Source organism: Agelaius tricolor, unplaced genomic scaffold, assembly GCF_023055355.1.
Source record: "Agelaius tricolor isolate 1412-34295 unplaced genomic scaffold, bAgeTri1.0.p SCAF_3, whole genome shotgun sequence".
Classification (NCBI taxonomy): Eukaryota; Metazoa; Chordata; class Aves; order Passeriformes; family Icteridae; genus Agelaius; species Agelaius tricolor.
In genome coordinates this window covers 63,730,694-63,758,200 of record NW_027269263.1, presented here as the reverse complement: position 1 = coordinate 63,758,200, position 27,507 = coordinate 63,730,694, and the positions used below count along the sequence as shown (strand labels likewise).

The 27,507-nt window shown below is 42.4% G+C and overlaps 1 protein-coding gene across 8 annotated transcripts in view; it reads left to right on the top strand.

The window, feature by feature from the left end:
* Window positions 1-27,507, top strand: part of CDC123 (cell division cycle 123) — a 52,102-nt gene that overhangs the window by 20,741 nt on the left and 3,854 nt on the right. The window contains exons 10-17 of one of the 8 annotated variants that reach the window (XR_011678738.1): window positions 2,723-2,751; window positions 7,800-7,928; window positions 9,675-9,812; window positions 10,626-10,653; window positions 12,348-12,578; window positions 18,288-23,575; window positions 25,413-25,494; window positions 25,593-25,693. Coding sequence is in view for 3 of the 8 variants with exons in the window: in XM_071424111.1 (XP_071280212.1) it covers window positions 2,723-2,751; window positions 7,800-7,928; window positions 9,675-9,812; window positions 10,626-10,652 (323 nt within the window). In the remaining 5 variants the exon portion in view is untranslated. Of the gene's footprint in view, window positions 1-2,722; window positions 2,752-7,799; window positions 7,929-9,674; window positions 9,813-10,625; window positions 12,289-12,347; window positions 12,923-18,287; window positions 23,576-25,412; window positions 25,694-27,507 lie in introns of those variants that run through there. The other 7 variants (XR_011678739.1, XR_011678740.1, XR_011678736.1 and 4 more) reach the window with 7 other exon arrangements.

Here is a 27,507-nt window from a genome sequence, read left to right as displayed (position 1 = left end):
TGATTTGAAATAGTTTTCTAACATGGTTTAGTGATAATTGAATGGTGTTGCATCATGATGGGTGATCAATAGTAGTGAAAAATATGATGAAGAAATTTAAATTAGGTCTGGCATGGCCCAAACTTCAGCTCAGCAAAAACCCATAAACATAAGAATTTTCTGGCAGTTTTATTGTCATGTCTAATGCTTTGAAAAGCCAGCCTTTAGATGTGTTTTTAAGCATTATTAATTGTTTTACTGATACACCAGAGAAGTCAAATAGATCTGTCCTCTCTTAACTGTCTGAAAAAGGTACTTTCAAGTGCCAGTCTCTGTTATATTGCAATTCTTAATAATTTGACTCTGCAAAGCTGCTCTGTTTCAGCCCAGAGAAGTTCTCATGGACTGTTGCTTGGAGAAGACCAGTAGAATAGTACATTAATTTAATAAGTCCATTACATTTTGAAGTAAGATCAGTAATATAGATCTGGCATTCTGATTACTGCCTTTTAATTTTCCTCTGTGTCTCAATGTAATTTTAGCTGGTATGTAATCAACTGATAGATAAGAATTCAGGGCACCCTTTTTTGGAAATTGATGCCTAGATTTAGGCTCTGAAATGCCTGGCTGGTGAACTGAAAGGTCTGAAATGTCATCTTATGTAAAGGGTGCCATCTGAGTTGCCTTGAGGGAAAAGGAGGTTTCAGGGCAACCTTCTGGCATGAAGGTTTGTTAACCTTTTATTCTTAGGCACTAAATGCTGGTCCATCTGCAGAGAAATGCCATGCAGAAAATGTTTTCTGTGTTTTTGTGGGTGGGGTTTTTTTTAAAATCACATTGCATTTATCCCCCATCATCTCCCTTGATCCACTGCCTGGTAGCATATGTGTTGTTAACAATAAAAATCTGGGTTTGCTTGTTTGTTTGCTTTTAAAAGGAAAGGTATTACAGCTTTTTTCCTGACTTCTTGTTTCATTGGGGATTTTGATGCTGTTTGCTCTGCTTTTTCCAGTTGGTCTGGTAGCATCTCCAGATGGAAGAGTTGAGTCAGAGCAGCTGAAGCATTGCAGAGTCAGAGCAGTAGGATAACAGATGGGTGAATGCTTTATAAATACTTCTAAATTATGTTAGAACCATCTAAATATCTTTGGTAAGAGCCCAGTAAGAGCAGTGCTCTGGAGGTGTTGATAGTGCAGAGCTGGGCTTTGGCTTTCCCTCTGTTTAGAGAAGTTTCTGGTGAAGTTTTACTACAGTCTCACTGGCACAGGCCACTCCTGCTCTGAGAGTGGGAATAATTCAGGTTTTCTTCTTGTTCAGTGTTTGTGAGTGTCCTGAACCAGTCACCAGAGTGCAATCAGTCTGAATTCCAGCTGTGTGAATCCCAATAAATACTGCTAGCCTCAGTGAATACCATGGGCTTGCTTTAGGCTGACAGGCCTCACAATAGAAACCCCCAGATGCAAGGGATATCTTTTGGCTATGACTAAGGAGAGGATGTGGTGCAGGCACTAAAAGTTCAGCTGAACAGCTGGAGAAGAAATCCTGGGGTTCCTGCACCCCCCTTTGCATTGATGACTGGCTTAGCCACTGAGGGCTTCTCTTCCTGGGAGAGCAGAGCACTTAATCCTGGAGTGCCTTTGGCATTGACACAGCCCAGCTTGTGCAAAAGCTGTGAGGATTTTTGGGCTGCATGGTAAAAACCAGCTACGTGACTGGCTTTGGCTTTGTGGAGTTGTGGTTTGCCCTTAGCCCAGCCAACTTCACATGAAATGTCAGATTAAGCTTTACATGCAGGGATGGGATCAGTCAACATCCCTGTTCCTGACAGGCAGCTTCCTGAGACTCAAGTGTTCTGCAGTCACATCCTGAGTTTAATTTATCCACATGTATTGGGAAATCTCTTAGCTGAAATATTCCCTTATTAGTGAAGGAAGTAACCATATAGCACTTGTCTGAGGCTTTCTAAGTTTTTTTTCCCTTTCTTCCTGCTAAACTGGTACAAGTTTTGCATGTAGCCATGTCTGAGTGCTTCCCTGTTGATTTCCCTAGCTCAATAGAAAGACAGCTCAAAGGTTTGTTTAACCATACAGAACAGGAGCTGATGGAAAGCTGCATATACAGAGTCATGTTTAATTAAGCCAAGGGGAGGAACAGCAGTGGAGCCAGGCAAGGCAGCTTTTAGTCAGTCACTGAGTGGCAAGGGAGTTGTTGGAAGGATTTGTTGATATTAATTAGGTGTGCTGTGTCTGCTCTGGGTGACATCAAACATGGCCATTTCGCTGCCACTGACCCCTTTGTTCCTACAACCTGTTTGTCTTGTTAGCTGCTGAAATTCTAGTGTCTGGAGCAGGAACCTTCTCTTATTAAATGTTTGTGCAGTGTCCAACACAATGAAGTCTTGATCCTTCCCTGAAACGTCTCTGTTCTGCTCTAAACAAAACAGCAGTAATGTCAAGGATAAGCTCTCTGGGCTAAGAGTTTATCAGATATTCTTCATGGGAGAAAAATCAACAGAAGAAACCAGCATTAAATGGAAAAACCCAGCAGCTGATTTCCCAGTGCATTAACAATAGTTCTTGAAATGTTTCAGCTCCCTCTTAGAAGTATAGCCAATTCTGGCTTGCAGTTCATTAGACATATTGACTTTGCAGATTGTGCTGTGTACACAAGTATCTATTCAGATTTAGACATCTTCTGTGAAATTATATATCTTTTACAATTAACATTTTTTTCTCCTTTTCAGTTGTTTTTGATGTGTACAGAGACAGCAGGGTAAGTGAACAATAGGTTGTCTATAATTGTTTCTTCTCTGAAAACTTGAAATGCTACAAAGATCAAGCAAGTAATAGCTTTGTCTTCCTAGAAGTGGTCCTGGAAAAAAAAACAGCCAAACAAACAAAAAAATACCACTAAAGTAAAAACCCTGACCAAACAGAAACACCAAGCAAAACCTGCTTGATGTTAATCTGTTCCACAGATCTTTCTCTGTGATAAATGCTGTCTACAGAAGGAGAATAATAGCATTAGGGGTGTAAATATGTCTGTGCTAGTGATGTAATTATTTAGTTAGTATCTTCCAGAGGAGTTGTCTGTTCTAAAGCACAGAACTTAGGCTTTGACTGCAATCTTCTCAGTTCTGTGAATCTACAACAGGCAGCTTAGTTTTTATTATGACATGAGACTCCTTGCTGCAGTAATTTAGAGTGGAATAGATGATTTCAGGTGGAAGGGACCTACAGTGGTCATCAAGTCCTACTGCTTGACCAGTTCAGGGCTGACTGAAAATTAAAAGCATGTGGTTATGGGTGGTTTTCCCAGGCACATGGTGGGATTTGTGGGGCTGTCCTGTGCAGGGCCAGGAGCTGGACTCAGTGGCCTTGTGGGTCCCTTCCAACTCAGGATATTCTGTGACTCATTAAGGGCATGCTCCAAATAGCTTTCAAACACAAAAACAGGTTTGAGGCATTTTCTTTTAAGACAGATATTTCCTTGGGCTTTATTTCTTTTTTCCCTGTGTTTGTTTTTTCATTACAGCATTTGAACTCATCAAAATTATCCTTAACATTTCTTCAGATTATCCTTGTGAGATTGGAGAATGGTTCATATCTGGAAGCCTAGGATAGGGATAATTGTCTAGGATAGGGATAATTGTGTGAATGTGGTGTGCCCAGTTTGTGACAGATGGAAGCCAGTTTTTTCTTTTCAGGCTGCTCCAGCTGTGGTTCTGAGAGTTGGGCAGATCAGAACCCTCAACATCCAGACAGTGATGGAGTTGGGGAGAAGCATCCCACCTCAACTACTTGAAAGATATGTAGGTGTAGTGTTTAGGGATGTGGTTTAGGTGTGAACACAGAGGTGCTGGGCTCAGGGTTGGATTTGATGATCTTAAAGGACTTTTCCAACCTAAATAATTCTATAGAGGTGCCAGTATCAGAGTTAGTAACCTTGACTTCTCCTAGTGTGAGTGGGGAGAAATATTTGGTCAGATGAATTGTGCTTGAAAGGCTTGATTGGAGAGAGTCTTTATTAGAGTTGAGTGTATTGGAAGTAAGTCCTGATTCTCATTCTGAATGTTGTTTTAGTATTTTGTAATTGTGTAACAGTAAATCATGCCATAGTTTACAAAACAGGAACTGTGTCTCACGTGGAAAACAACGACTGCACCATTTCTCAATTTCTCAGCCCAGCTTTTAATGTAGGTACCTAAAACAAAGCTGTGGGCTAGAGCAGCTCTGCTGTAATTGAAATTACCTGCCCAGGCTCAGATTGACAGACATGAGGATGCTGTCAGGGAAAATGAGGAGCAGCAATTGAGCATTGAACCAGTTTCTGCCGTTGGGTGCTCTGCCTCGTAGCTGAGGCATGAAGAGAAATTACTTAAGTAAATGGTTTCAGCCTGTGGTATCTCAAATGAGCAGTGTTTCTTCATCTGTCAAGATAAAATATATCTGTTTGTAGATTTCTCTCAGTGGATTCTACCCTCAGGTCTTGTAAACTGCCAGCTAGCCCTTTGTGTGTCAGATGCTTCTCCTTTCACACGTACTATTGTGGTTTGCAACTGTGTTATTCATCGCTCCCTTGGCGTGTGAGTTACAGGCAGCACAAGAATATTGTGAGCATGATTAATTTCCAGAGCCCGTGCTCCTCATCAGCCTGGTTGCACAGCAACCTCACCTACAGAAGGAGGGAAATGTTCACTGACTGCTTGTTTTAAAGCCTTTCAACTCTAAATATTCAGCTTGGAGAAGCAAGTTGTTGTTACTGTTGTAAATGACAGCAGTCTCCTCCCCGTGCTCACTTCAGTTGCTTTAGAGCTGTCTGGAGTTAGCTCCACAGGTCCTGCTCACTGAATTGGAGGGGGGAGTTCACAAAAGCCTGAGAGTTGGCTCTGCTGTTGCTCTTTGCTGTCCCCCAGGTGTGAACAGCAAACCAAGTTCAAGACAAGTCACTGTGCTAAGACAGAGCAGTGCAAGGAGTGCTGCAGAGCACTGCTGGCTCCCAGCTCTTGAAAAGGAGCAGAGCAGTGCTTGTGTCTGTGCCTTGTGAGCATTGGCACTGTGCAGGAAGGTGCAGCTGGAGTTAGGGAGATGTAACAGTTAAGTTTGCATTTTATCTGTCTCTGACTTCCTTTAACCAACAGGCTTTGTCATGGGCACTTCCTTTCAGTGCCCTGCTGCTTAATGCCTTAGCAAAAAAAACCATGAAGCTGACAGGGTGTGGTAAATCTATTGATTCCTTCTTCTAGGATGAGAAGAAAACACCATGTAGTACAAGTAGGGGAATTTTTTCCCCTCCACTTATGCACAACATTTTTTTTTTCCTGGCTTGTGCATTTCTCTGCTCTTGTACGGCAAAGATTGCTAATAGCAGGCAAAAGACAGCAGACAAACAGCCTTCCTACTGCTTTTTAGATACACAGTGCAAATTATCTGAAACTGTATTTAAATCATGACATTGCATGTAAGACTTGAGAGAGAATTTCATCTTAAGAAAAGGCAGTTTGGTTACTGACCCAGGGTTATATACACTCCTTTTAATGAGCCCTGAAAAGAGAGATTGAGTTTGTTTTGCCACTTGTCATCAATTTGCAGCTAGCAAAGCTCAGTGCAGATTTAAAACCATCTCAAGGAAACAACTGTTGCACTGCTGTCTGCAGGGGTGGAGGAACACTGCTGGGTGCTCACAAAAAAACCATGTTGCTTTCAGTAGTCTCAGAATCAATTTTCAGTTTTTTCCAGGGTACATTTATTCTCTAGAAAAACGACCTTAATGTTCCTGAGAAAAAGCTGAGCTGGATGTATTTGGGATGAAGAGGAATTTCTGTGAAAGCCTTTCATAGGGAAGTATTAGGTAGAAATATTTCTGATGCAAGGAAAGATTCTCTGAACTGCTGAATGAACTTTGCCAGCCATTGCTTCTGTGTGTGATGAAATTGGTTCATTAGCTTGTTTTTCTGGAGTGATAGAATGAATAGAATCTAAACCCACAGATTCTTGGAGCTGACAAGACACCCCCATTAGCAAAAGTAAAAGACTGTTTATCATGAGAATTTGAGGAGAACCAGGGATGGGAAATGACAGCAGAGCTTGCCCCACTGGCTCTCTGCTCTGGTGGTGCCAATACTTGTGCAGAGGTCTTGCAGCTCAACCACGCAGATCTGGGCTTGCTCACCCTTCCAGAACAAATGCGAAACCACTCAGCTCTGTGCCCCCCAATTTGTAGTTTCTTTTGTAGCTGTCTGGTTTCAGCACTTTTGTTTCTGTGCTTTGGCTTCTTAAAATGTGCTCAGTGAGAGCTTAGACCTGCCCTGAGACAGACACCTGTGAAAGCCTGTGTGCAACCACAGCTCCCTGCTGGGCTGCTGGCCCCGCTCCGGCCTGCAAGTCATAACCAGTGCTTTCATCTCTGCTGGGACTCCCCACACCTGCAGCAGGAGCTCACTGGGGATGGTAACAGAGGCACCAGGACATTTCTGCTCACAGGTTTGCATCACTTGCAGTCCCACAGAGTGTCAGTGCCTGTGGGACAGCTCAGGGTGGGGGAGGCAGTCTCCATGTTACTCTCTGCCGACGCTTCCAAAGCATCTTTGTGTGCTAGAAACCAGATGGCTGTAGTGTAAATAATTGAATGTACTTCCTGCTTGAATCAAGATAGGCAAGATCTTTCAAAGCCAGAAGATCCTTCAGAAAAGAGGAGAGAGCAAAATTAATGTTTAGTAGCTACATAGTCTCCAGGTTTGTTTTCCAATTCCAGTTGATCTTTATTATAAACACAATAAAACTCTTCAGCCCTGCTTATATTACTGCAACTTTTTCCTTCCCTGTTTGATAGAACTCATTTCTTCCAGATGTAATACTGGTTTTGCAAATCTTTACTAGCAGCTGTAGTCACATTTCCTTATAATTTATTAGTGTTTTATTTTATTAGAGTAGTTGATACTTCCTTGGGCAAGAGAAGATGGCCCAGTGCTGGGGGTGTCTCTTGAAGTGCCTCAAGGAACACAGACTATTTCTTCCTCCCCCACATGTCTGTTACTTCTAATACATCTTGTCAGTCTCTGCTTTCGTTTTTCAGTTGTAAAGCAGCTGTGCTGTTGTGCACCCTACCACAACTGTTTGGAACACAGATGTATTAAAGCTGAGATAGAAACTAGTGTGGACTGCTAGTAATGGCTATATTAAAAAAGCCTTTAAGTTATTCATTATTTATCTATGTCTCTACAGCATCTTTGAGGTTTCATGAGCTCCACCATTTTGCAGACCCTGCTCTTTGTTTTTAGGGTCCCTTGTAACACCAAGAATAGCAATTTTTCTGGAGTGCTGGATGGTGCAGTGTTGCTGAGGTGGTTTTTCATGGAAAGCAAAATTCCTGTGTGGGTATTTTGGGGTTTTTTTGTTTGTTTGGTCGTGTTTGGGTTTGGGGTTTTTTTGTGGTTTTTGATTAGTGCTCTCCCCTGTTCCTTGTTCATTCTTTCTGGGCATCTTGGTGGATCATGGGGATTAGCCAGAACTTTGGTGGGCTCATCTGAAAACATTCTGGCATAGAACTAAATTCAGTTTATTTGAGCTCTGTCTGATCTTCTATTTAAAAAAAAAAAAAATCAAAGTAAATTAATACGTGATAGCTTGCTGTGATATAAAACTTTATGAGGTAAGGATGTTAGAATATTTTAAATGTTTAAACCCAGGTAGTTTCAATTTTCACATCTTTTTATCTAAAGACCAAGCATACTACAGTAATCTGAGTATATGTGTATTTTGATTTTTTTTTTTCTTTTCTCTTGTTTGCTTTGTTTTAATTCATCTGTGGTTCCTTTGCAGGGTAAGATTTGGTTAATAGATTTTAACCCATTTGGTGAAGTAACAGACTCCCTGCTCTTTACATGGGAAGAACTCACCTCTGGAAAAAACTTGAAAGGAGACCAGAGTGAAGGGGAAGCAACAGAACAGGTGAGGAAGGCTGAATAACATCCAACAGGACTTATGGCCTTATTTTTGCTTTCTTTTGCTCTTACAATCAAATTGTGATGCAAGTTCCATTGAAGTAAAGGAAGCTCCTGTGACGTGTAAACTCTTTGTAAGTAGAATCTACCTTAGAGTTAATCTCAACAAGTGTCACCTGCTGGTTTTAGATGCCTGCAAGGGAATTTTTAGTTCAAACAGTACAAGCCCATATTGCAGCTTTGACCCCATTGCAAAGAAGATGCCCTGAACCTTGCTTTTACACAGTTTTAATGCATTCCTTCCAGTTTGCCTTAAAATCTATTACTCTTCTATATAGTTACTTAAATTTCTACTTGGTTCTTGATATCTGTCATGCAGTTTCCCACATCTCCAGTTTTATGCTTGGGGGAAGACAAGCAGAAACTCAGAAGATTAACTTCTGTCTCTTCCTCCTCTGGAATACCCTTAGCAAAGCCTTGTCCTCTGGTTGAACTCCCAGGACTTGCAGAACAAGGCTTTCTATCCCTCTTCCAAGCCACATTTCCTCTGTAAAAACAACTAACTTCCCATTAATACAGAAAGGGAGAAACAGACTTTATTTTTTGTATTCCAGCTTTTTTTTTCTCACTGCATCTTGAGACAGAGACCTCACATCCTAACAAGTCCTTGGGCAGCTGGGAAGGAGATAGGAAGTGGTGTGTTAATGGATCCTGGGTTATTTTCTGAGGAGAGGCTGGCCAGTGTGGGCTTTTCTTTATTTCCTGGCTGTTGAACTGCATTAGAGGTCACTGAAATGACAAACTTCATTGAGCTGATTTTAACATGACTTTAGTCCTGTGGCCCTTTCCATAACACATTGACAGGGACACCCCACTCCAGGCTGTCCTTCAGGCCATTGCCTCTGTCTCACCCTGGGGCTGTTGCTGTATGAAAACCATTCCATGAACCCTCCTGTGAAAATCTGTGTCTCCTTTGTTAGAGCACACTCCCAATTCAGAGCTGTCTGTGGGACACATGAATTTTCATTCTGGGATTTCTTTTTCTCGTTGCCAGATGCTTTGCACAGTTTTCTGTAGTTCAGTCTTGGATGAAAAGTAGAATAACTTGTCTTCATGTTTCATCTGACATCCAGCCATGTAATCTGGTGTAAAGTTGCTGATCTTTCTTAAAATGAAGCTGTTTATTGCAGTACAGCATGTCAGTGTGTTGAACTGAAAATTGTATCATTCTCCAAAACCTGTTGCTACAATTCAGCATTTAGAGATCTTTTTGGCCCTTTTATAGAGGTTTTTTTTTCCTTCAGTAAGTAAGTTGGTTGGAAAATGTAAATTATAATTTCAGTAAGGTTATAGTTGCAAATGTTTTTAAACTGTGAAGACAAATCTAGGGGTTCTATCAAAAAGATTTTTCTCTATCCAGATATGTATCTAGATACTATTGCCCAAAGTTCCTTATAGCTTCATTATTACAGCACTGTCACAAGCATGAATTTATTAAATGCATTAATAACTGATGCACTGTAGAAACTTTAAAGTGAGGTAATGAAAGCCATTATTTGACTGTTTAACATGTTTGACATTTCAAATTGCTCCTAAGTGGGCAGGGGTTTTATAAGAAAGCTACAATTTTTAGAAAGCTCAAGTTTAGTTGAGTGAGTGCCAAATAAACTCATTGGCAGCGTGACTCAGTCTCAGGAGGAGTCCCAGGAACATTTCATATTCATGTCCACTGTTCTTATCCCTTTTCCCAAAGGATTATCCAGTGTTCCGTTGTACCAACAGCAAAGTCACCGTCCAGCCCAGCCCCTACCTCAGCTACCGACTGCCCAAGGACTTTGTGGACCTTTCCACAGGAGAGGATGTTCACAAACTGATTGACTTTCTAAAACTGGTAAGAAGTAGCAGGAGAAATTCTCTGACCTTCTACCTTTGTCAAATGGAAACACCAAAATCCCTGGATCTGTGCTTTTGTTACTAACAAAGTGTAGAAAATTACAGAAAAAGCAGTGTATGAAGCCATCACACAATGTATTGTTGGGTTGATTGTTTCTGAAGTGATGAACAAGTTTTTTACTGCTCTCACTTTGCTTAATTAATTTTATTTTTATGGGAAGCAATGAATGTATTTTGACAAATCTTACTGAAGGACTGAGTTGTTTCCTTTCTTACTGAAATATAAATATGAATGTAGTATGAATGGAAATGTGCTTTTTGAATGCCTGGAGCTAATGCTTTTAACTTTTAATGTTTTCAACTTTTTTCTTTAAAAGTTACAAGACAAATATATTAGGAAAAACCATGATAGAGTTGTTCCTTTTTCAATCTGCTTTCTTTGTTCTTTTAATGCACAGTGGCATGAGGACATGAGTAAGTTATGGAAGGGGAGGGCAGGTTACCTGCATCTGTATCACTGACTCTTGCCAGCACTGTGATGTTTTCTGGTTCTTGTGTATTCCATGAGTTAATGGACTAGGCAAATCTTGTTCTTTACTGGAAATAAAATCCTATAGTTCAGGATGAGAGAGAGGGTTGATATTGCTCTGTTCCATTTGCTGAAAAATTATCTCTTACTGTTCCAAAAAATCACTTAGAAATGCAGTCACTGTCTAATCCATTGTATCTGGAACACTTGACATGATTTATTAGTGCTCTTACTTCAGATAACTGTGTCCTAACATTCTGAACTCTCCTGTTCTGTTGACAGAAAAGAAATCAGCAAGAGGATGACTGAGGTACCCAGAAGCATTACATTGAATTACAAGCAAGAAATGTGGCAAAATCTGTATTTAGCATAACTATTAAACTATTGATTTAAAGAAAACCTGCTTTTTATAGTTAATGAAAGACCTGAAGAGCTGTTCATCCCCAGTGTCTGTTGGTTTATAGAAAAGTGTAGGGAAGCTTTTTCAGGGAAACATGAAAGGTCAGGGTGAGTTCTCACTGGATTCCAGGTGCAAAGAAGCAACAGCCTGAGTGCAGCTGAACAAGTGCTTTCCATTTCTCATAATGTGAGCATTGATGCCACTGAGCTACGCCTTGGGACTCCCCAGTGTAAATATGGCAACACACAATGCTTGTGCAGTAACAACACGGAGCATTCTCTGCATTTAGGCGCTGTCTTGCTTCATATGTAGTCACAAAGAAAAAGGAATGTACCTTTTTATCTGTAGTAACCTTTTAAAATTGTAAATTGATTTTGTTTTGGGAGCACTTCTCTTTATGTAAAAAAAAATTAAAAACGGAGAAGGGATTTTTTCTGTGTTACAAGGACTAATATTTCATTTCAGAGAACAGCTATAGCTGTAGTAAACTACTTAAAGTTTGGAAATCTTACATATTGGGAATTTGAAATTCTGAATGCATTTAAAGTAAAGTAATATTTTCACAGTTGCTAAAGTGAAAAGAAATTCATTTAACTTCACCAAATTTCATTTCATTTTCATAGTAAAGCTTTCTTGAAACCTGTTTTTTTTAACATGATTACATACTAGACATCATCTGTGACTTTAATCTACATAATTAACATCAACCTATAATTTTATATACAGACTCAGTCTTCTTTCTTTTGTGTCATATCTCTGAGTTTCTTAGGAAAGCAATTATTCTTTCAGCTCTTAAAATTCTGTATTTGTTTGGTACTTCATGTTTTTTTGTATAAAGGGAAGCTTGGCTAAATCTGGGGAAACAGAAGCTCTTGTTACCAATTGCTGTTGTTTGGGAGGTGGGGGAGGACAGTTTGAGGTGAATCACCAGCTGACTTTTGGATATAGGTGTTTGTATGACATCAGTAATTTATTAAGAGTGTGCAGATGCCCATTGAAACAAAAGGACATTTGAAGAAGCTCATAACCCCTGGAAACTGGTTCCTATTTCAGACCAGTTATGTGATACTCTGTGTGTGTGTGTCTAAAGCTGTTTGTGTTTCTTTGCCTTGCTTTTGCTGTCAGATTGGAATGGTGCTTGGTTACAATCTGTTCTTGGATGTTAAATCTGAGCTAAGTTGTTAAATTATTACCTAATGTCTTTATTTAGCTTCTGTTTTGAATGAAAACTTACTCGAGTTAAAGATTATGCAGATTGAGAATCCACACATTGATGAAACATCACAGATGAAAGCTCCTGGAGTCAGAACAGTCTGCCCTGAATTGAAGCTTTGGAGCATTGGAACCTGCTTCTCAATAGCTTTTTGTATTCAAATTAGATGATATTAACTCAGGGCTGGGCTATACCTAATCCTCCCATACTGCAGGATTTTGGATGAGTATTTTTCACCCGCACCAGAGAGATAATTTGAGTATAAATATCTCTAAATCGGTAGGAACCTCAAAGTGTAAAAAAATAAAGAAAGCTTTCCTCTTTGTTTTAAAGTTTCTAGCCATAATTTAAACTATTGTGATGATCTAACCACACTTCTTCCTTTACACAGATGGTGCCCTGGAACTTCCAATGGATCCATAAATGCTTCTAAACTACAGATTATTGTCTTTAAAAACAAAGTCTTAGTTTAAAGCTGGAACATAGTTTCCCACCTCTTCCATGTGGACTCCACAAATTAATTTACCACTTTCTCAGCTGTCTTTGCTGAATGTTCACCAGAACATATTTGGTGATGGGACCAGTTTGTTGGGAGCCTGTGCACTCTGGAGTGTCCCTTTAGGTGGGTAGGCTGGAGTTTTTCTCCTCTGTGAAATCTGAATTCATGGGCTGCTCAGCCAAGCTGAACTGCAGTTTAGAGTTGCAGGAACTTGTCCTGCTTCCTTTGGGCTAACTCCTAGTGAAGCACCTTAAAAGGCAGCAGAGCAAAAATACTGGCCCCATGTTCAGAACTGGTACAGAAACAATCCCCAATATAAAAATATAATCTACAGGATCAGGTCCCCCAAAATGCCATATCCTTACAGTTTAAATACCTACATCAGCTGCACTTTGCTTTTTTCCCCAACTTCAGGTAATCAAACAGTGAATTTTATTTGGCTGTTAAAGATTCCTCTTCTAAAAGAATTTTCACTCTATATGTCCTTTTGATCTCCTAGGATAATTAACATTTTCCCTTTGGGGAGCAGAGGGGGCTAATGTTGGTAGATTAAAAATGCTTCAGATCAATTTTACACTGAATAGTACATCACACCTTTCTATTTCATCATAAAAGCAGTTTCTGCCTCTAGCCATCATATACAGAAATTTGAAAATACAAATTTCCAGTTGTTCAGGTCCTTGTTCATGGGATTTAATTACATCATCACCATTTGCTGAGTAAGGGCCAACTGTATACTATATATTCCTAATTATATGCTTAAAACACAGTGTGAAGATGCTTGCAGTCTCATCTAGATGACAAACAGAAGTTTCAGAGGGAGGTAACATGCAGTCATTTTATACAGATCCTGTGCCTGCCAAACCCTGCAGCAGTCTGGCTTAGTCTGATGGCTCCAGCAGTGAGATTCAATTCCTGGGCTGCAGCTCTGCCAGGAGTGCCAAGGAAAAGTCCTCAGAGTATCACAGCCAATGCTTGTGATGTTTAATCTCCCTGAGGGATAGTGGGGATCAGGATTCCTGTAACCCCATAAGCAGCAGTTGTGAACATGTCCTGGCTTAGTTGAGGATTTGGAGTAATGCTCCTGTCCCTCTGGGCTTCAGACTGTCCATGCTGTTTGTTCTCTTTTGAGTCTTCTTTCTCCAGTGTTGTCCAGGTCTTTCCTCATCCCTCAGCCTCTTGTTTGGATAAATATTAAGATCAGAATTGGTAGCAGCAGCAGCATGGATAATACTGGGCTGAATTTTAAAACCTCTCTCTATCCACTTTTCCCTCCCTCTTACAAAGGCACTTTTTTGAGTGGTGCTCTATAATACCTAAAAAACCCCCTAAACTCTAAAAGCAGGGGAGAAATACCCAGGTCCAAGTCTCAGTAAAATCAGTAGCACTTGTTGGATGCTGATGACAGATTGTAAAAATCCACATCTGACACCCTTGGCTAGAAATGTCACCTGTCTCATTGTTACATACTCACCTGCTGCCCATGTCCAGGGTGCAGAGGAGAGGTGCCCTGTGAGATGCAGTTCAGGTGCTCATTTGAACAACAGAGACCCTTAGACACTCCTGCTTTCAGGCTTTCAGGTGAGCATTGCCAGGTGAAAGGACCCCAAACCAGATCAGGGACACTGTGGAGATGGGTAATGCATGGCACAAACCTTTGTAAAAATCCTTCTGTACCTTTGTGCATGGCTGAGTTCAGCTTTCACAAACTGTTCCAAATGTGAAGTGTCAGATGGCCAGAGAGGAGCACAGGGTGTTTGTTAGTGAGCATAAATAGTCAAATCAGCTTGGCAACTGGTCATTGATTTTAACCTTAGAGGCCAGAAGTATCAATTCTGGTTGTATTTGGACACATGTTACATTTTGTACATTAGTTCAATAAATAACACTGAACTAAAATACATCTTTTTAGCCAAGAGAAGATGGACCTGAAGTGTAACACAGAAACAGACCATGGTGCTTTTGATTCGTGAAGGACACTTGGTAACACTGATACTTAATAAATCTACCTTAGCAAAAGCTTGTCTGGATGTTGAATGAACAGTGTCCTCTATTTGAATTTGATGACTTCTGTAAAGAGACAGTCTCCAACTTGTGGTAATCCTAATATTAGAGCCAAAATAAGACTTGCTGCCATAACTGCTGTATCTGGTGTAATCTTGAAGCTTTCTCAAAGATACAGAGCCCTTAAACAGTTTTATATTATTACAGGATTTTGTAATAATAATGGCATTGGCACTACAGTGAGTCTGGTTTTGGGTTTTTTGGTTCTTTCTTTTGGGGAGGGCAAACATCCTGTTACCTTTCTTCATGTGAGCTAATGCAGCAGTGGGTATCCTACCTGGCTATCAATGGTGTTCTGATTTCTCTAAGGCCCTCTGAGCACCTGGCCAGGCTTCTGCCAAGGATGTGTTTTGGCAGCTTGTGGGGAAAGGTTGCTTGGCTGGTTGGTCATAAACACTGACTGCTCAGGGCATTTCTTCAGGGAAGGTTGCAAATTACAGCTGAACTTACAGGAGAGGTTTGTGGCTCCTAAACAGCATTACTGTCCAAAAGAGAAAAAAGAAATCAATTCTTATTTCTAGTCTTTAGGGCTCAAATCCAGCTGGTGGAGGGGCTTGAAATTTGGGGTTCTGACTTGGCTTCTGCTATGAAACTGTGTCCTGACAGACTGTAGCACTTCATTGATGTAAATGAATTATTCATGGGAGCTGGGACTGTAATATCCAGGAGAGAGAAGGAACATGTGAAGCTAAAACGTCTGTAAGCAGTGTGAGGAATGCACGGGAGGAGCTCAGTGCCAGGAGTGATTGATGTGCATTTCAGTGACTTTGGAGATGAATGGCAGCACTGCATCACAGACCTGTCTGCTGCTCAGGAAGGGCTGGGAGCACTGTGCTGAGCACCAAGAGTGTATTTCCAAAGCTTGGGAATCACAGAATGGTTTGGGTTGGAAAGGAATGTTCCATGTCCTCTTGTCCTCAAACACTTCCAGGAATGGGGTACCCACAACTTCTCTGAGCACCTGTTCCTGTGCCTCAGCTACTTCATCATGAAAAATTTCTTCCTTAATGTCAGTCTAAACTGATCCTCTTACAGTTTAAAGCTGGTGCCCTTTGTCCTGTCACTACAGCCCCTGGTAAAAGTCTGTGTTTACTCTAAGCCCCTTTGAAGTACTGAAAGGCTACAATATGGTCTACCCAGAGCTTTCCCCACCTCCCTCAGCCTTTTCTCAGAGGATGGGTGTTCCAGCCATGGGATCATTTCTGTGGCCCTCCTCTGGCTTTGCTCCAGCAGGTCCCAGAGCTGGATGCAGCACTGCAGGAGGGGTCTCACAAGAACAGAGCAGGAGGGGCAGAACCCCTGCCTTGCTCTGCTGCCCACAGTGCTGGGGATGCAGCCCAGCACACGTTTGGCTCTCTGGGCTGGAAGTGCATATGGCTGGCACTTGGGCTCAGTTTTTCATCCACCAGCATTTCCAAACAACACTTGAGAATTTGTTGGGAAAGTGCCTAACATAGGAAGACTTGAAAAGACAGAGAGTTAATAGAATTTTTTCAAGAGGACTGTTTGCATTTCAGGAGGTACAGGGTGTTGTTATTCTGGAGTTAACTGTTCTGGGTTGCAGTCAGGCTTATTTGAAGCTTAAAACTTTAAAAGTCAGAAGTAATTCAGGTGGAAGTGGCCGTGGAGTTGGCATTTGGTGCTCTGGAGACAGCAGGGAGATGAGAGAAGCAGAATAAGGACCTCAAAAAGCAGTTTTGGTAAGTGTGGGTGTTGATGCCTGGATCCATTTGGGAGAGGTGGGTGGGATAACTGAAGAGAGGTGCTTTTATAATGGCCCATCAGCAGTGTCCTAATGTGAAGGGAAAATGGCACAGCAAGGGCTTCTAAGGATCAATCAAAATGAAAACTGCGGAAATCTGAAGGAAAGACACATGATTAAGTGAGAAAAAATGAGAGGATGGGGAAAAATGACAGATGATTCAGAGAAAACTGATGCTGTTAAATGTTTTCTTTGCCTCGCTATACTTTTTTTCCCTTTTTCAAGGAAAAGAAGAAATGAAGCAAATTAACACAATTTAGCAGAAAAATAACTCTTGGTATAAAGGCAGAGAGGGCATTGTGAGACCCCTATACATTTTATTTCAGGGTCTGTATTTTTCCATATCTTTGTTAATGGCTGGAGCAGTGAAATAAATAGCCTGTATAAAAATCTATGGCTGGCAGTGACTTGAGAATACACTCAGGCACTTTGGAGGTTTGTATCAGAATTTGAAATGGCCATAATAGACAGGAAAAATGGCCTGAAATAACGAGAAGAAATTTGATAAAGGCGAGTGCAAAGAGCTGTAGTTAGGAGGAGAAATCAGACATTCGAGTAGAAATGGGTGAGAGCTGGCAGAGCAGCAGTGCAGTGGGAGTGGATAAGTTACAGTAGAGACCATTAAATGCAAGGTGATAATAAGCTGTTGGGGGAGGATAAAGGCAGGTGTCATTCTGGGCTAGCAGGAGAGAGGGGTGGAAAAAATGAGAGATTATTTTGTTTGATGAGAGGATGGTGCAGTGAGATGTGTCGCTTTAGGCACAATGTTGCAAGAAATACCTGGGTCATTGGAGAGTGCCCAAGAGTGAATAAAGAATCACAGAATAATTCAAGTCAGAAGGGATTCATAAGGATCATTGAGCCTGGCTCCCTGCTCCTCACAGGGCTACCTAAAGTTAACTGTGTGACTGAGAGCATCATGCAGACCCTCCTTGAATGCTGCCAGCCTTGGTGCTGTGACCATTTCCCCAGGGAGCCTCTGCCAGTGCCCAGCCACCTCCTCAGTGGAGAACCTTTTCTCAGAGTTCAGGCTGGACAGCATCCCCAGAAGGGAAATGTGGCTGGGAAATTGGGATAAAAAGGAGGCTGCATCCTCCAAGAATTGTAGAGATCCCAGGGGAATGCCCCATGGCCCCCTGTCCTGCTGCTGGTCACCAGAGGGGACACCAGCACCTCCACCTCCCCCCCTGAGAGATGTCTCTCTTCAGTCTCCTCCAGGCTGAACAAACCAAGTGACCTCAGCTGCTCCTCACAAGTGTTGCCCTTGAGAGGAATAGCAGATTTGTCTTTAAATACAAGCTGTGGGTCTGCTGGTAGATAAAACTAGCTCTGGAAGATAAAAGAAACAATGGGAAGGATTCCACTGGTTGATGAATGGGAAAAGATATTTGCTTTTACAAATAAACTTTTGGTTTGCTGATAAATGAAATTAGACACTGAGAGATGAAAGAAACAGTAGGGAAGAAAAAAACCCTAAATTCCATAAGAATTAAAAATTAAAAGGGAGGGTTATACATTAGAGGGAAATCTTTGGTATCAGGTGTTTTGGGAAGTCTGAACCTCTCGAGTACCTCAGCCAATGGGGAAAGAGAGAAGGGAAATGTAGCTGGGAAATTGGGATAAAAAGGAGGCTGCATCCTCCAAAAATTGGAGAGATCTCAGGGGACTGTCCCATGGCCTCTCCCTTTACTCAAATGCAGAAAGGACTCCTCTGTCTCCTTTTTGGACATAAACCTCTGGGGTTTGTAGATTAATTTTCCTAACACCCTTGAGACCTTTCCCCATCTTAGTCACCCTCCTCTGGACACACTTGAATAGTTTGATGTCCTGCTCACATTGTGGTGCCCAAAACTGCCCCCAGGACTGCAGTGAGGCTGCCCCAGTTGAGAGCAGAGCAGGACAATCCATCCCCTCCCTTACCTGAGTGGTGCCTGATGGATCCCAGCATGTGGCTGGCTCTCCTGGCTGCTAGAACTCATTGTTCACTCATATTTCACTTTCCACAGTTGTGTAGATTCAGAAGATCCCCCTGAGCCTTCTCTTCTGTACATGGATCCCTCCCAGCTCTCCCTGCCTTTCCTCACAGGAGAGATGCTGCAGTGCCAGACATTTCTCCAAGGAGCACCCTAGAAATGGTGGACAGCTTTGAACTCAAATTGCTTAGAAAAAACAACTGCAATCATGAAACATGTTTTTCTAACTGCACTGGATGTCAGGCTCTAATCCCAGAAGGAACAACTTGGCCTGTGATACCATCTTTGGAGGCCTATGCAGGGTAGAAAGGGGCAAACCTGCTTTCTCTGGCTGTGTTCTCCAAGTTATTGCTGCTGTGACAGCAAGATGTCCCTTGTGTCCTGGTTCTGGGGTCAGGAATGTACTAAGAGCTGCCTCCAGTCCCTGATGTTCCATAAATTCGTGTTTCTTCCCATCCAGGACTGCTTAGGCCCTCGAATGGGTGTTTTGGCTAATTATTGCCTGCTGCTCTTTCAGCACACTCCTGCCACTTGTGCCCTGGGCCCAGGGTCAGGAAGGATTCTTTTTTCTGGGAGATTTTTGCTCATGGGATAGTTCATTGTTATCACAAGAAAATGGGATTTATTAGAAAAGGCAAAATCAGGCTTCTTCACCATGGGAAAAGGGGCTGAGCTCTGTGCTGTTCCTAAAAGAAATCAGCCAATACATAGCAAAGATGAGCAGGGAGAGCCCTCAGAGGAGAAAATGATCCCAGGCCTAAGGCAAGCTACAAGAGAGTCTGGGGAATTTGCAGGAATAATGCTGGTTATGCTCAGTCTGACTTGAGACCCTTCCTCATCCTATTCCCTCCCTTTCCATGTGGTGTGAAAGTTTTGGCCTTATCCAGTGAGGTAACCCTCCCCAAATTTCAGATCTCACCTGGGGATGCCACGTGCCCTTTCAAAGTGGTATCCATGCTTGATTTCACTGATTCCGGGTGAAGCCCTCAGTGCTTTCTCATCTCTTTTTGGGATGTGAACGTTCAGCCCTTCTCAGTGCACAGGGCTGAAGAGGAAGGGAAATTCAGCTCCAGCCCTGGGTTTGGATCTGGGTTTTCTCCCTTTTCCCGGAGGCAGTGATCCACAGCAAGAAGTCAGAGTCCAGGAATAGCAGTTTGTCTCTCATAGAAACCATTTGATTGGCATCACTGAGCTGCAAAAAGACCTGGTGGGCTTGGTGACAGATTCTGAGCGCCTGGAGACAGGTTTTTCTCTCTCTCTTCTCACAGCAAGGGGAAGAAAGCTCATCTGGTATCCTTTGGACTCCCATACACCTGGGAAAGGGGTAGCAGATCTTTTGAAAAGGAGCTGCAGGATGGGATCATGCACGTGGAGGGAGGGAAGTGTCTGAAAGGGCTCGCTCTGTCTCAAAGTGGTTTTGCCCTTTGGGGTTTGGTGCTCTTTGGAGTGTGCCAGTGTTCACAGGGGTCTGAGGATGAGGGAAGAGATGAGGATCTGACTCCATGTTTCAGAAGGCTGATTTATTATTTTATGATATATATTACATTAAAACTATACTAAAAGAATAGAAGAAAGGATTTCATCAGAAGGCTGGCTAAGAATAGAATAGAATAGAATAGAATAGAATAGAATAGAATAGAATAGAATAGAATAGAATAGAATAGAATAGAATAGAATAAGAAAGAATGATAACAAAGGCTTGTGTCTCGGACTCTCTGTCCAAGCCAGCTGACTGTGATTGGCCATTAATTAAAAACAACCACATGAGACCAATCACAGATGCACCTGTTGCATTCCACAGCAGCACATAACCATTGTTTACATTTTGTTCCTGAGGCCTCTCACCTTCTCAGGAGGAAAAATCCTAAGGAAAAGATTTTTCATCAAAGATGTCTTCGAGACTTTGGAGTGTGAATACCCCCAGAAAGGAACAACAACAGCAAAAAAAAAGTATGATGGAATCATACACCATGGATCTTCGTTTTTAACCTAATTTGATCAAGAGCTTTCTTAAACATTTTCAATATTTTCAAACAGGCAGCTCGATGGGGTGAGATGCTCTGGAAGCCCCTTCCCGAAGGAAAAGCTGCAGTAGTGGTTTCTGCAGCAGTGGGTAATGAACCCATGAGAAATGAGTATTGCAAATGCCCTGAGGGCAGGAACACCCTCAGCACAAATTTCTTTGATGAGTCACTACAGAAATAAACCCCCAAATTCGAGCTTGCACAGGCCCTGCCTACATTCTGCTACCTTGCAGGTAAACTGCAAATGAGTTTGAGACAGAAACATTAAACTGTCAAAGAACTTCTACATGGACACTTTTAATTTGCTTTGGATGACCCTTTTTCATGGAGAAGACTTGGAAATAAGTGCTAATGAGTGCTAATTGCTGCTTTTTCACCAGTCAGGCCCGTATAGCCCTAAGCAGTGATTGATGATGGCTCCTTCCAGTGCCTGTGATTTATTTACCGGCTAAGACATTAGAGAAGCACCATGGATTTCTAAATAAAATATTCGACATCTTAAATACCTTGGCAATCAGTAACAGAACCAGTTTTTTACATCTGGCTCTTCAGATCATGATCAGCATTTCCCCTGGTATTTTAAGAAAAAGGGATTTTCATAGACTTTTTTCCTAAAATAGAATTTTTTCATAAATCCATGAACATCTGAGACCCTCACTGCACACAGCCTCTGCCATGTGCATTTGAGGAGGAAATTGGAGCGCTGCCCAAGGATGGATTTTGCTCCACACTGGGGTCTCAAGGGGGAGAACAGAAACTGGTATGTAATATTTGGGCATCTGGTACCCATTTTTCTTATTCAGCCTGAGATTCTCCCAGGTATGGGAACAGTTACTGCAGTTGCTGTTAATTTCCTAAGCAAAAGATTATCTGCTTCTCTTTATATGGACACACAATCTTTAATTATATTGTTTTAATACATATAGCAAAGATAATTCTCCTTAATTATTACCTTGAGCACATGGCTGCAAATGCTGTTCACATTTTTTTTTTTCAGTAAGAAATCTGCATTAGTCCTAAATATTGAAGTGTTTTTCATTACTGAGGGTGCTAATAAGTTATTCAGCCTACAGCTTTCATGTGTCAGGAGATCAGGGCTGTATTGACTTCATGGTTGCAAAGCCTTCTTTAAATTTAATATGGGGAAAAAACAGGACTCAGCCCTGAAATTAATTAACCTGAGTTGTTGCAGACACCTGCAACTGCCACGTGTAGCCATCAGTCTGGTGTCTGACATTTATGGCTGGAGAAGCAGGTTTCTGTTTGGAATGGCATCAACCAGCTGCTGGGAACCTCTGGAGCTGGGAACAGCATCCTGGGCTGCTGCTGCTGCTGCTGGAGCATCTTCAGCAAGGACTTGTGACTTCCCATGTGTCAGAAGGTCCTCCCTGGGCTCTGTGCCCGCTGCACTCCTGTCACCGTAGGACATGAGATAACACCATGTGCACACACTGTTGTTCTTAAGGTGGGAAAGGGAAGTTTATTTTTTGACTCTAACATTTATATAGATTTTTAAAAGTGACAGGGGATTGGAGGGTGAAAGTGCCGCCTCTCCAATGACACTGGACAAACGAACAGTTTATTAAATTTCTCTTTTTCTATTAAAAAAATGCAAAACAATAAGTTACTTGTTTGAAATATATATTTCTCCCATACAGAAAGTGTGTGAGAAAGTTCATTACAATAATGTAAACATCAGAAAGTTTAAAAAAATCTTAAAAAATTAGGGTGACAGTCTCCCTCAGCAGCAGGAGCCTCCTCACCACCCTTCTTGAGGCTGCAAGGAGCATGAAGAAAGGGAGGAGGCTCAGTGCCAGGATGAGTGTGTTACACAGAGATTCAGGCTGGAAAAGGCTGCTGTAAAAGATGGGGAAATAGTGGCTTTCAGCCTTTCTCAATCCCAGAAGCCTTTCCAGCAGAAGGGCAGTAGCTCAGATGAGGCATTGGTGCTGCTTGCCTTGGTCACCCCTTACAGGCATCTGAGATTGCATCCATGACCTCCAGGGACTCCGGGGTGATGGGCTGAAAACCACAGCTAAAACCTGGGAAAAGGAGATCTTCCCTAATGGGATATCCCTTTGTAGCTTGCTTTTATCACCTGTGGTATCCCTTTATGGGAGTCAGGACTTGCAGCACATGCCTTGCACCCAGGGAAACCCTGAGTGGGCAGGGAGAGCATCTTCATGGGCAAGAACTGCAGGACTGAGTGTCCCTGTAGCAAAGGGACCAGAAGGAGCCAAAGCAGAGGATAAAACAAATAAGCCCAGTAAATTCTTCTGCAAATAGTAGGAAAACAAATTCTGGTTTCCAAACTTCACATCCTCTGTGCCTACACAGAGTGCCCTGCATTGAGCTCACCCTCAGACTTCTCTCTGTGTCCCTCAGCCATGGGCAAGGCTCAGCCTCCTGTGGATAATTTGGAGCTGTGCCTGGGCTCTCCAGGGCTCTCTGGTCAGCTGGAAGGACAAGCAGAACCTGCTGCCCTTACAGTGCTGCTCATTAGGAGAGGCACTGGTTCCACGCTCTCCTTTTCCTCTACCCAACCACTGTTTGTCACAAAATGTGCAGCTGTTTGATGTATTTGGTTTCTAGCTGTCAAAATTGATAAAAATGGGCCACTTGTGGGCACAGATGGAGACAGAGCAGTCACAAAAGCCCTTGAGGTTAAAATGTGGGGTGTGTTTTGCATCTCAAATCTGGACACACCTTTCTCCCTTCCCTGTCTCCCACTGGAGTTGCATCCATCATTCTGCCCCCAGGCCTGTGTGCACAGAGCTGGTGCTCAGCCCCATAACATTTCACAGCGTTTTCCATGAGCCTCCATGTTCCAGATTGCAATGCAAGATGTTTTCAATTCCCATCTGTATGGCAGATTACCTTTGTCAGGTGGGCAGTTTGCCTCATCTCTCTCTTTGAGTGACCACAATCACTCCTCCCTCGGGAGGGAGGGGACATCTGCTGATAACAGACTATTGAATGATAACAGACTATTGAATGTCACTGCATGACTGATAAGAACTATAACATCCCATTGTGAGATGCTCCGCCCAGAGGGAGGAGCCAAGCATTGCTCCCCAGATATAATCCAGAGGTTTTTGAAACACCAGCATGGCTTTCTCCATGGGATTCCCCAGAGGAACAGCAGCTGCCTCTTGTTCCACTGGATCTTCAGAGGAAGAATACATCCTTCTCTACAGATCCCCCTTGCTCCAACAGAACCACACCTGGCACTTCAGGAGGGCTGCAGCCACATTTCCAATGGGACTGCTACCAACACCCTGATCCACAGGGTGTCAGGTTGGGTTCTGACTCTGGCAGTGTTGTTCTAGTGTACTGCACTGTTTATTTTATCCTTTTATTTTTTCCCCTTTCCCTATTAAAGAACTGTTATTTCCTGCTCCCATATTTTCTGCCTGAGAGCCCCTTAATTTAAAATTTACAGCAATTCAGAGGGGTGGGGAGGGTTTACATTCTCCATTTCAGGGGAGGCTCCTGCCTTCCTTAGCAGACTCCTGTCTTTCCAAACCAAGACACTCCAACAGCTTGTTAAATAGGATAATCCTGGCTGCATGCTTCCTACAAATGCTTCCATTCATAGATCCAGCACTTGCTTCTCCTAATTAAAGGCAATTCTCCCAGTTTGGATACGTTTTGCCATCAATAAAGTGAAAGACATCTTTAAGTAAGAAACCCAAAATACTGTTAAGAGGAGATAAGGAGAGAATATCATACCTGCTATCTTCAGAATGTTGGGTTTCCACACTAATTAAAGTACAATTTATGACATTTAGATCCTAGCCTATACAATTTTCTTCCTATTTGATGATTTTTCTTACAATGGTATTCAGGTCTATTGATTTTTTTTTCCTAGTTAAAGACAATCTTGTGGCATAAATAAATATAATTTATTTGGGGATTTGGGGAAAATTAGGACAATTATTTAGTACTTCAGTAACTACAGGCTGAATTTTGTGAAATGTCACATTTCAGTAAATTCCTGTAGTTTGAAATTCTGATGATGTTCATTAGGTTTAAGAGGGATTGTAGAGGAGAAATGAAAGTGAGGGACAGAGAGTTACTAGAATGGAATATAAGGGTAAAAATGAAGACTGAAATTAGAGAGGTGGTTAATTCAATCCAAGCAATGTTTGTGTGTAGTTTGACCTTGCTGGGTATTTTTATTGAACTGGATCTTGTTGTAGACAATGACACAGTACATATTGCAGTGATGAATTTCTAATTACTGAGCTGAGCTTTTCCAACAGCCACATTTCCTGCAAGTTGCATATAAACCTAATTATTCCAGGTTTGGTACTCTGACATGAAAAAATTAAAAAGCAAGCATAAAATATGTGTTATTGCCAATATCCTTGCAGTTATGTAGCCCTAGGGTAGTGTGAGGTGGCTCTTTGTTACAGCCTGTGTGTTTTAGCTGTGCCTGGGGTGTGTGGGAGGGGATGGTTTATGGATGTGTGCAGGGCTCCGTGCACAGTTATGCAAGAGCTTGGTTCTGAAATAGAGGAATCCCAGGGAACACAGAGGGAACACAGCCCACCCACCCTGGAGAGCCAAAACCCCCCTGCAGGAACCTCACACCTTCTCCAGGATTCATTCCCAAGGGGGAATGAGGAGTGTTGTGTTTGTGGGGTGTTCTGTGGTAGGAAGGCAGGAATGATGAATCTGACTCCATGTTTTCAGAAGGCTAATTTATTATTTTATGATACTATATTACATTAAAGAGTACTATACTATACTGAAGAATACAGAAGGGATACAGACAGAAGGCCAAAAAGATAATAATGAAAACTTATGACCCTCTCCAGAGTCCTGACACAGCTTGATCCTGATTGGCCAATAAGTCAAAATAATTTACAGCAGAAACCAATGAAACAATCACCAGCTGGATAAACAATCTCTAAACACATTTTACATGTGAGCGCAACACAAGAGACACAAATGAGATAAAAATTTGTCTTCCTTTTTCTCTGAGGCTTCTTAGCTTCCCAAGAGAAAATACTAAGCAAAAGGATTTTTCAGAAAATATGAATGTAACAGGGGAGAAGGGAGCAGATTTACATGGTACTGTGCTATGTGATGTAAATGAATGCTCCAATAATCCAATTTATTTCCACAGCTGGAGATCCAAAGACTCTGGGAACTGACCTGTCCTCTAGGTTGAGGGTGAATGTGCTACAAAGGTGATTCCTGGTGCAGTGGTATGTAAGCCAAAAAAAAAAAAAAAGGCAGGAAAAGCAAGAAAGCAAAGCATATTTTCAGTCTAAAGTGATTGATTTGGTCCTCTGTGCTTGATCAGGGAGGTTAGGTGTGTGTGGAACCAACCTCTGCCCTGGAGAGGGGTGAGAGAGGAAACAGAGGGAGTCACAAGTCCCCATGCCCAGAAATCCCCATGCCCAGGTAGGTAATGAAGGCCAGCTAAGCAATGGCTACATCCCAGAAGTTGGTGCTGTGCTGGAAGAGGCTGCCAAAGCAAATTTGCTAAGGGAATGTGTCCTGGACCTCTTTTGCAGCCTTCAAGAGCAGTGTCAGAGCTTCTGGCTTAGGCTGGCCAGGGGCTGGCCACAGCTACAGGGTTTTGGGAGCACATCAGTGTCTGGGTGTGAGCTTGCTCCATGTTGTGATGCTTGCCTGGCATCTTGGACATCTCACAGGGGTTTGTCACTCCCATGGGGTCAGGTGTGGGCTGAGCCCCTCACTTTGGGGTCTTGCAGTGGCTGCTCCTTAGAGCAAGGCCAGCCACACCACTCTGGAGCAAAGGCTCACCCTTGGCACTGCTGCTTCTCTGTGGCTTCTCCTGCAGCATCAAACCTGTGTGCAAAGCTCTCAGGTGTGTCAGAGCAGCTTTTCAGCTCTACCATTCCTGCCACAGCTCCTGGAGCCTGTTTGGGAGCTAACAACAGCAGTTTAATATCAGCCAATAACCTGACAATTCCCAAAAGCTAACTGGGAGAAGCAGAAATTCTCTTCTGGCTGTTTCTGAGACCTCTGCAAGTTCTTACAATTTCATCTTTGGCTTTTTCATGCTCAGAGGCTGTGGGCTGTGCACCTCTGTGCCTTCCTTCCCCTTTCCCACACTTCCCTCATTGCCTTCCACAGAACCATTTCTGCCCTACAAACTGAGCTTTGCTAAATTGCATCCACAGCTCACTAGGGCCTGCCAATCCATCCAAGGGAGCAGAAAAGCAAATATTTCTTGTGAAAAACTATTAAAGCCAGAATGGTGGAGAAGAAGGACACCCACAGACCTGCTCACAAGGCTTGTGCTGGGCTGCAGCACAAAAGCCTCTCTGAATCTAAAAGACTCCTTCATTTAGCACAGCTTTGCAGCAGCCAATGTGTAGGGCAGGGTCCTGTAGGGCTGGTAGCACATCCCCACCCTGGGGAGAAACCTCAGCACAGCTCTCACAGCAGAAAGGCCCCATGAACAGGCTGTGAAAATGGAGATTTCTGGCTTAGCTCACAAACTTGGTCTCAGATTTTATGGGAGTATGAAAACTTTCAGATGGGTGGTTTTTTTTCTGTCTCTCTGATATAAATTAATATAAATATAATGATGTTGCACCATTGCACCAGCTGTACTGCTTTTCTCTCTGAGGAAGGACTAAATCATTAAAGCAGCCACAGGTTTTAGATATCCAGAATCCAATGATTTTTTAATAAATGCTCTTGGTTGTGTCATTTCTAATAGAACAGTTATTCTGCATCAGCCCTGTTGGAGCCTGCATCAGGTACCCTTGAGGTACTAAAGTTCCATTCCTTAGAAATGTTCTAAAACATTGGGAAAACTTGATGGGGTCTATAAAGAAACGCTGATCCTTGTTGAGCCAAAGCCCAGCACAGTTTCCTGGGGCTGTAGACACAGTAATTCCAGAGTTCTGCAATTCTATATAGCAGCAGCAGCAGCAGGGCTTTTCCTGTAGTGTGAGTTAATGAGTGCATGGGCAGCACTTGCAGCCCTGCCTCCCTTGGGGAGCAGATCGGGGGGGATGCCATTTCATTGTCCCTGCTGTGAGAGCTGGGCACGCAGGATAAAGCCAAAAAAACCCCCAACTTTTGGACTTTTCAGTCAAGAGTATAGGAAATGAGTCATTAATTCACATTTTCAGTTGTGTGGAGAAAGAGGAAATAAAAACCATTTTCTTATGGTTAGAAAAAAGAAAATGTTATTTTATGCATTAGGAGAGAGCTGCCAACAGGGCTTTAGACTTTCT